The sequence below is a fragment of the Sinocyclocheilus rhinocerous genome, unplaced genomic scaffold (assembly GCF_001515625.1).
Source record: "Sinocyclocheilus rhinocerous isolate Xijiao unplaced genomic scaffold, SAMN03320098_v1.1 scaffold395, whole genome shotgun sequence".
Lineage (NCBI taxonomy): Eukaryota > Metazoa > Chordata > Actinopteri > Cypriniformes > Cyprinidae > Sinocyclocheilus > Sinocyclocheilus rhinocerous.
This window is the reverse complement of record NW_015660890.1, coordinates 1,402,504-1,412,133: the sequence shown is the minus strand read 5'-3', so window position 1 is coordinate 1,412,133 and position 9,630 is coordinate 1,402,504. Positions and strand designations below refer to the sequence as shown.

The window sequence follows — 9,630 nt, the reverse complement described above, 5'->3', positions numbered from 1 at the left end:
AAATGCGCACGCTGCTTTTACAAGCTATTTAAAAGCGAAGGAAAGTGAGGAAAAGAGGCAACGCCCCGCCCCCGCGGTGACACCGGTATTACCGGTGTTGTCACACGTCAATTAACCGGTGGGAAAATTTCCTCACCGTCACAACCCTAGTGTAAAGGGCTTAATCTAAGATGTATAACAATTTTGGGTTAAATTTGATTTATATATTTACAGACAATTTAAAATTGCATCACAAAACAAACAGACAGAAAAATAATATTTTTGAGATTTTGCTTTTACTGGGCTTGTTTAAATATTTTTTGACAAACTCAAATTTTAGTTTGCTGTGTTTTATTCCGAAAATAAAGACAAAAGAAGGGGTAAAGTCAAAAAGCAACTGTGGCCCCAAACCATTTCACTTCTAACATGACTGAAAAAAAACAACAATAATAAAACACTAAAACAAAACCAAAAATAAGAAAAACAAAAGAAAAACAAAAAAAACAGGCTTGATTTTGTTCTTTGGGATTTGGAGTAAAGGGGTAAAAAGTCGTGTTCACAAACCTTTTTACTTAACATGATTGAAACAAAAGAAAAAACGAAACAAAAGAAAAAACAAAACAACACAAAACAAAAAAACAAACCATTTTACTTCTAACATGATTGAAACAAAAGAAAAACAAAACAACACAAAACAAACCATTTTACCATTTTTTCACAAACCATTTTACTTCTAAAATGATTGAAACAAAACAAAAACAAACCACAAAACAAAAACAAAACAGACAGGCTCGATTTTATTCTTTGGGATTTGGTGTTAAGGGGTAAAGTCAAAATGCAGTTGTGTTCACAAACCATTTTACTTCTTCTAACATGACTGAAAATAAGAAAAGACAAACAATACAAAACCAAAACAAAACAAAGCAAAACCAAACACCAAAACAAAACCTAACCAAAAACAAATCACAAAACAAAAAACAAAACAGTTAGGTTTGATTTTTTTCTTTGAGGTCTGACTGCATTGTCAAAACTGGTCTCTTTATCAAGTTCGGAGGGGAACAGGAGGGCTTGATGATGTCAGCAAAAATGGAAAGTCATTTCATAGGCAGAGCGAGTTATTATACTGTGATGAAAGATTACGAAGGCAATAATTTTTTTCTTCACAGTAATAGGTAGATCAATAGACCCAATTCGGATTCCATGTTAAACAATGTTGTTTGCACACTCTGCTTTGATGCCCGAGCATGAAATGCTGATGGTGTCGTATCTTCATTTATTCAGAGAGCTCTCTCTTTTTCACTGTGGTCGCTCTCTCTCTCATATCTTCCCACACCACAGCTGTGTCTCTCTCATTACAACAGGCCTTTCAACCTGCTTACTAAGGACAATCCAACAAAACACCAGGCTCACAAGCACACACACACCTGGCGCAGGTCTGATCCACATGAGCCCATGTGGTAAAGTTCCACTCACGGCCAGCTGTGCACAGGGACTTTATTTCCATACAAGCATCATGGAAACTCTGGAATGTTCCACGTCAACGCTCAACAGGTCTGGCCGTGACGATATGTCATGCTGTCAGATGCAGGAAGGTCCCGCCGACAGCACCGGAGGGTGTGCGATTACAACAAAATAGTGGAATTTGGACAGACGTGTGCTATTTTTCACACTACTGAGAACATATCATTGTCATTTTTTCCATACAAGCATCATGGAAACTCTGGAATGTTCCACGTCAACGCTCAACAGGTCTGGCCGTGACGATATGTCATGCTGTCAGATGCAGGAAGGTCCCGCCGACAGCACCGGAGGGTGTGCGATTACGACAAAATAGTGGAATTTGGACAGACGTGTGCTATTTTTCACACTACTGAGAACATATCATTGTCATTTTTCAGTGCATAAGTATATAAAATGTAAACTCTATGCCTATCCTGTCTTGTTGCTAAGCAACAGCGCTCCTGAGGAAAATATTTCACGTCAGCAGAAGCTCTTGGGCCCAAAGCGAGGTTGGGTCTACGGTTGCTGTGCCGACAGTCTCCGGTGACGGGCTCGTAGGGGTCTTTGTGCAGCACCCTGAATGCCAAAATGAACACAGGCAGACATAAACTCACTCTCTTTCTTCCTTATCGAGATGGAGCATGTCTTCAGAGAGCGTTCGAAATGTAGGGGAACTACGAAGCACAAATAAACACAAAACCACACGCATGACTAAAGAATAAGTTTAGCATGGCAGATGGTGCACATGACTGTCCTGTTCTGGAAGCACCAGACCACAAACATGAAAAACAAAGACTGGCTGAAATTTAAGGAAGCAGTACAGAAAAAACAACTGTCCATCTATCCTCTTTTTCAGTATATAGTATCCATGTCTTTTTTGGGGGGAAAGGACTAGTTAACACTATAATATTGCTAATTATTAATATTAACAAACAAAGATTAACAGCAAGAAATAAATAAAGCATTTTTATACAATAATAAAAACAACAATAATATATTAATATATTATAATATATTATCATAATACACAAACACACACACATATTAAATATTTATAAAATAAATATATGTTATATATTTTTCAGTTATTAAATGTTACTGGTTAATTTTTTATTAATGTATATTTAACAATATAAACTAATAATTTAATATAAATTAATTTCATTTAATGTAGAATATAATATACACAATATATATTGAATTACCTTATAAGTTATAAAAATATAAAAATAAGTTATTAAAAGTGTCACTATGAAAATGTTAACGTTAATTTACAAAATGCAAAAAAATAGTATTTTAAAAAAAAATCCCAGTTACCACAGTTCCTATTACTTTCTATGGGGACAATAAAGGAAAAAAAAAATGTTTTAACAGAAAACACAAAATGTTTTTTGTGTACTATCTTGCACACATGAACATATAAAAAAAAAATAAAAAAATCAATATAAAAAAAATGAATCAGGATTTGGCTTCCTCCAAGCTAAACTGTGCCTCCTGCATCTGACATGTTGCTGACTGCATCTACGACAGCTATGTCGTATGCAGCTATGCTCATTAAAAAGTTAGATCTTAAAAATTTGATGTAAAACCTGAAAGCAGTGTGTAATTTTCTTCTGAACAGTCTTCAACATTAATGAGACAGAAACGTCCATTCATCTGCTCTCGTTTCCATATTGCATGCACATCTTTCCTGAGGGTAAAGTGAGACTATAAATCAAATGGATCACTTAATGTATAATTAACACAGAACTTTTAAATCTTTAAATTAAATAATGATTCTTTCAGATGTCCCAACAAACCTAATGAAAAATACATCTCCAACATTATTTATTTTAAAATAAAGAATATTTATTTATTTAAAGTAACGATTATTTTACAGCCATCACAGTGCGCAATATTCCTCTGAACGTTATTCCAGATGGGCTGCAGCGGCTGAGGATTCACCCTGACCGAGATGAAGCCGGCAGAAGTTAGAAACCCTTGCTAATATGTGGGTTAAAGGAAAGAGAAGAGAGCGGCAATAGGTTCCTTACGTAATGGCAGGGTCTTCATAAAACATTCATTAGTCTGCCTAAAAAAAATGGCTGGGTCAACAGCACTGCCATTCCCCACATTCAACACACAGACCTAAAAACATCCACACTGTCAATGCGTGTATGCAGAGCTGAGTGGGCATCTTTAGACCGCTGTGCACTCGCACTGGTGAAAGAGTGCAACATTCATGTGTAAATTCTCTGGATGCTAGTGTTAGTGTTTAGGGCATGAGTGAGAGAGGATGTTTTTACTGCTGTCAGACCAATGTCCACACAGTAATAAATGTTACCAGCTGCAATGCATCAGGACATGCAGATAAGGCCATGTTCATCCAGATATAAAGATAAACACATACACAGGCTCTGTGCCAACCCAACTAAGCCGTCTCGATATCTACATAGACAGCTAATGTCTAAGGCAGCAAAACAGAATCTTATAAATGACTAAACTGAAATGTTAACACTCGCTAATGGGCACAAATAGGGCTCCTCAAATTAAAGACATGTAAAAACCAGCTATGTTCATGTTTCATTTTGATTTAACCTAGTGGTAGACGAATATATCGCCAATGGCAATATATTGGCCAATATTTGTTAATATTTTTTCATTAAAAATGTAAAATAAAAGATAAATTTTTTTAAGTTCATTTTTTTCCCACAGATTTTTCCAATTATTTATATAAATGTTATTTTACATAATATTTATATAAATAATTGCATAAATTCAATTTAATTGCCGATACTGGCATCAGCCATAAAAAAATTATCAACACGGTCAACCACTAGTTTAATTTGTGGTAAATAGGTTCCATTGCTAAATATTCTAATAAACAAAACAAAACAAAAAACAGAGAGCATGCACAGAAATTGGGTCATTTTTAATTAGATGAAACGTTTTTTTTTTTCAGTACTGAATAATATCTACATGGTCATTTGAGTTTAACCCAATGCATTCTAGGACTGTGTATATTTCAGAAGAATGTGTGCATTTCTACCTATATTTTGGTCAAAGTGAGAAATGCAATAACGCAGCATAATTTCGATGCCTACAGTGTGATTTAATGCATCTATAATGCTTAAAAATGCTGCAATTAGTAACTATTTTATGTTTTGGTCAATTACTAAGGGCTAATCTGTATGAATTCGTATGATCTCAGTCACACGTTTTTTTCGATCTGCTTACATCCCACTGACGGTTAGGTTTAGGGGCAAAACTGCAAAAACGGCATGTTTTTGCGTGACTCAAATTGTACGAAATCACCTTGTAGTTGCTTCTCCTCATGAGATCAGGTTGGGTTTGATTCAGTTCATTATATAAAGTTCATGCTCAGATGTAAACGGCAAGCTCACCCTAAGCTGAATGTGTCCTATTTCAAGGGTGGTTTTCGATTCAGCATGAAGTTTGAGGCAAAAAGGCTTCAAAAACATTTTTGAACCCAGTTACCCTACATTCAAGAACATTTTTACCACAGTTCCCACTTGCATTAAAACCCTCCCTCATAGGTGCTCCGAGTCTGGGCCGAAATGGCCATGGTAGTTGAATCTGTGCTTTCGATAAGTGTGGTTACTGTTTTACCTCAGTCAAGCACTCAATACACCCAGCGGGTGCGCTGGGGATGGAAGGTAAGCGGGAAACGCAGTGGAACTCACACCACACTGGTTTCCAGTTTACACAGAGTCTCATTGTACAGTCGGAATCAGTCTGTCTGATTCCAGTCCATCCGTCAGGTCGGCCCGAAGGCAACGGAGCTAATTTAGCCTGTCTCTCACAAGCTGTCACATGCTCCCTTCCTCTCATTCTCCTCACAGGGGTGTCATTGCTGTTACGTAATTACTAGCTGGCTGCACATACAAGAGCGAGGAGAAGAAAAAGCACTTTGTGGAAGAGGACAGGGAGCGTTTTGCTTAGTTTCTTTTCAAATTGCATTGCTTCAGGCATTTAGGCTGACTAGAAGCATGACAGCAGACTCTTTCACATCAGTCCTGGCTCAGCACTGTTTATGGTCACAAAAATGGCACAGGCTTCAGTTATGACAGATCAGAATGACAAGTTTTCAACGCAGCTTGAAATGGTTGTGTCAGGGTGACTAACACGAGCTAACGTGGTCAATGCAGGCGACCCAGAGAAAACAAAATACTCTGGGTGTAAATACTGTAAGCAAAAAGAGAGACAAGGAATATTTTGGGTTCAAACTCAAGTTAAGACATGACGTTACCAAAATAAATTAATGTCGCTCATTTTCTTTAAATAAAACAAAAATCTTGGTTACAGTAAGACACTTACAATGGAATAGAATGGGGTCAATCCAATAGTACCAGTGTTATTTTAGTATCTTTGAGATGCAATTATATGAATATATTATATGAATATTAAAATATTAGAATTTTATTTTTGTAGTTTCGGTTTTCATGTTAATTTTGGTTAAAGCTTTAGAATTTGTCTATGTGCTTTTGACATTTTTATTACGTTTTGTTGTTTTTAATATGTGTTTATAAAATTTTTATTAATTTTTTAATTTCAGTTTTATTTTTTTGTCATTTTAGTACACCAAGTTAAACTAAATAAATGAGAAATGTTGCCTAGGAATGTTGCCTAGCTGAAATATTTTTTTTTAAATAAAAAGTTTTATATATTTTATTTCAGTTAACATTAATTTCATTTCAAGTAACCCTGAAAAGTACAGACACAAGACAAACAATGTATTAACATGATTTTAAGGTGTGGGGGGGGGGGACAAAATAAAAAACTTCTTCACTTCTTCAAACTCACTGTCACGACAACATAATGTTTAAAAACCTAAAATGACCGTAAAATGAGTGTAAACATTGATTTAAACAGCTTTATAAAACACAAAAAAAGTATCCCGCAAAAATGGTCCTCATTAACTTCCATTTTAAGTGCCTCAATTTTATTCCCCAAAATGATTCTGTGTTGATAATCATTATGCAATCAGCAAACAGTTGACTGAGCTTAACTTGTACTCCTTTAACAGAAAAAAAAATATTAAAAAGGGAGAATAAAGTATCCAAAGGGAACAGAGAAGTGGTAAGAGTTCACAAAAACACAAGCTTGTCATTTCCGTTTTAAACACTCCAGAATGACTTGACAGGTCAAAGTAACTTATATTGAAATGAAACAACTAAGCACACATTCTAAGTTATTTTAAGGGATTCAATTAAATACCCTGGATTTATTCCTGTAAATTTCAAAAAGAAATACAAGGGTCCAGTCACTAAAATCTCAGAGGTCAGGCCAAAGCAAACACAAAGCCGTCTTTCACATATCTGCAAGAATGCAGAATATTTGTCTTCAAATATTAGTGTAGTGATACACAGTGTGTGTTGACATAGCAATATATAAGTGAAATAAAGATGAAAATGTGGAAAAAAGTTAGAACATGAATGTTGAATGCATGCAAAACAGGTTTTCTACACTGCAGTGGTGTTACATCATATAATAGACTTTACTCAATTAGGTTTGTTAGAAAATCTAATAATCAGTTTATAGAGCCCCTGCGTCCCGAGTCGTTTTTTTCCGCTCCCGTGGACCTCTTCCAGGTTTCCAGAGCTCTTGTTCCACAAGCTAATCAAAGTGCTAATAAATCAGCCTCTAATCTGAACTACTTAACATTAACAGCGACCCTACACTCACAATATAGACACAGCAAACAATAGGAAAGGTACAGCGCACACACTCACCGCTGTCCTTGCTGCTGTTCTCCTCAATGGTCATCTGTTCCGCCAGCTCCGAGAGCGATTCATCGATCGTCTGGCTACCACGCAGGGTGAGCGACAAACGTCTCTTAAACCTCTTCATCCTCTCCATGGGCCTCTGAGGCAGGGGGGGCCTGCAGGACAGACACACACACACACACAGCGTTAATCATCATCGGCCTGCGAATCTCTGCGGGACATGCAGTGTTTGAAGACTTCTTTTCATTAAAAACTGAATTTATTACTTTATTATTAAGTTCTGTGGCATTGTAGGTTCAGCGCACCCTATGGTGTGTGTATTTCGGACTCATTTTTGAGGACAAAGTGACCGACCAAACCAAGAAAAGAACAATGTTTCATTAATCATGCATTTTTTCACTTGTACAAATGCAAACAGTTTCAGAGTATTTTGCATTTGCATTTTAGAATTGGTTTAGGCTATGGCATGGAAATTATAATAATGATCTTAAATTAAATTTAAATTTAAATTAAAATTAAATTCTCTTCCAGGAAAACAGACCAAAATACTGATGACTCAACTAGTACACACAAGCATATGCCAATAAAATACTAGAAAGGGAACATCCCATCCCCCTGATGCTAGTCTCTGATTAGCAGATTAAAGAAAGAAATTATGGCTTGCTGGTGCATCTTCGGCAGTGATAACCCTCATACTTTCTCATTTACTTTTCCAACCAACAATTGCTGGAATGAATACATTTTAAATGAGATCTGATTGCTTTCAGTGTGGTTTTAAATTAAGAGTCCTTCACTAACGTCCTGTTTCAAAAGGGAAAAATGCTTGTCAAACCATTTCATGGCATCTTAAATATCTACTGACTAATAGGAAGGCCTCATTTAGTGTGTTAGTAAGTTCCTGTGGGATAGTTTTTAAACTACACAGCAGGCCTTTAAAACTTGCATGTGACATGCACAAATAATAATAATAAAAAAAAACTATTAATAATCCAAAGGCTTTTAATCAAATATTCATGAGACTGTATTTTGTTTTTATAGGCACTTCAACACATGGTTGTGCATTTTCAAAACACACACTCCCACATGCACCATAATTCCCTTTAGACCAATGCATTTTCTAAATATAAAATGACAGCAATATGAGACACTGGGTCTATTAACAGTAAAACACATAAAAAAAATTTTTTTAAAAAGAGTAATGTAAAACAAATAATTGTAATAATTTATGATTGAATGAGGGTTTAAAGTCAAATGTACAAATGAGAATGCTAAAATACATTTTCGATATTATTTATTCATACATAAATCTTAAAATAATGCATTTTAAAACAATAATAAAAATAATTTAAATAGAAATTGTATTAAAAAAAGAGAAAGAAAAAAAGATTTTTTGACTGAATGAGAGTTTAAAGGCAAAATTAGTCTAAATGTAAAAATAGGACAAATTAAAAAACTAAAATAAATATTCAATATTAAAATTATTTATAAATATATTTAAATATATAATACATTTAAAAATAATAAATAATTTAAATAGAAAATGTATGCGTAATAGATAAAAAGTAAATAAATGTAAATGCATGTAAATCAACTGAATAAATAAATATTATATATATATATATATGCCATCTTAAAATATTAATTTCTGATTGAATGAAAGTTAAAAGTCTAAATGTAAAAACAGTATTATATAAAATATAAATGTATTAATATAATATATATAATAATAATATAATATAATTTTAATATAAATGTATTAAAATAATACATTTAGAAACAATAAATAAATAATTTAAGCAGAAAACATGCATAATAAATTTAAATATTGAAATACACCGCATATCTTGCATCCCTAATCATTATACATAATAAATAAATCCTGTTATCCTAGATTTGCATTACTGTTGCCATTTTATAAAAGCAATAAACTACTCAAGGCATGCATAATGGTGATTTTAGCATGATAACAGGGGCTAATCGTCATGCATAACAACCCTTAAATGTAAAATCACTCATGCATGGTTTCTCTAAAGGCTTTTAATACAGCTTTAATGTGTATGTGTTCGTGTATTTCTCTCAATACATGCTGACTTTGCACCATTTTAGGCAGGAAACACCTTGCCATGGGAGGCAGCGGACAGGGTTTAAAGTCAAATGTACAAATGAGAATGCTAAAATACATTTTCGATATTATTTATTCATACATAAATCTTAAAATAATGCATTTTAAAACAATAATAAAAATAATTTAAATAGAAATTGTATTAAAAAAAGAGAAAGAAAAAAAGATTTTTTGACTGAATGAGAGTTTAAAGGCAAAATTAGTCTAAATGTAAAAATAGGACAAATTAAAAAACTAAAATAAATATTCAATATTAAAATTATTTATAAATATATTAAAATATATAATACATTTAAAAATAAT

General features: G+C 33.8%; 1 protein-coding gene across 2 annotated transcripts in view; it reads right to left on the bottom strand.

Annotated features, from left to right (window-relative positions):
* The window catches only part of cdk17 (cyclin dependent kinase 17), a 67,411-nt gene that overhangs the window by 20,709 nt on the left and 37,072 nt on the right, over positions 1-9,630 (bottom strand). For both annotated transcript variants that reach the window (XM_016535418.1, XM_016535417.1), the window contains exon 2: positions 7,212-7,360. In XM_016535418.1, the coding sequence (XP_016390904.1) occupies positions 7,212-7,338 (127 nt within the window). In that variant the 5' untranslated portion in view covers positions 7,339-7,360. The remainder of the gene's footprint in view (positions 1-7,211; positions 7,361-9,630) is intronic.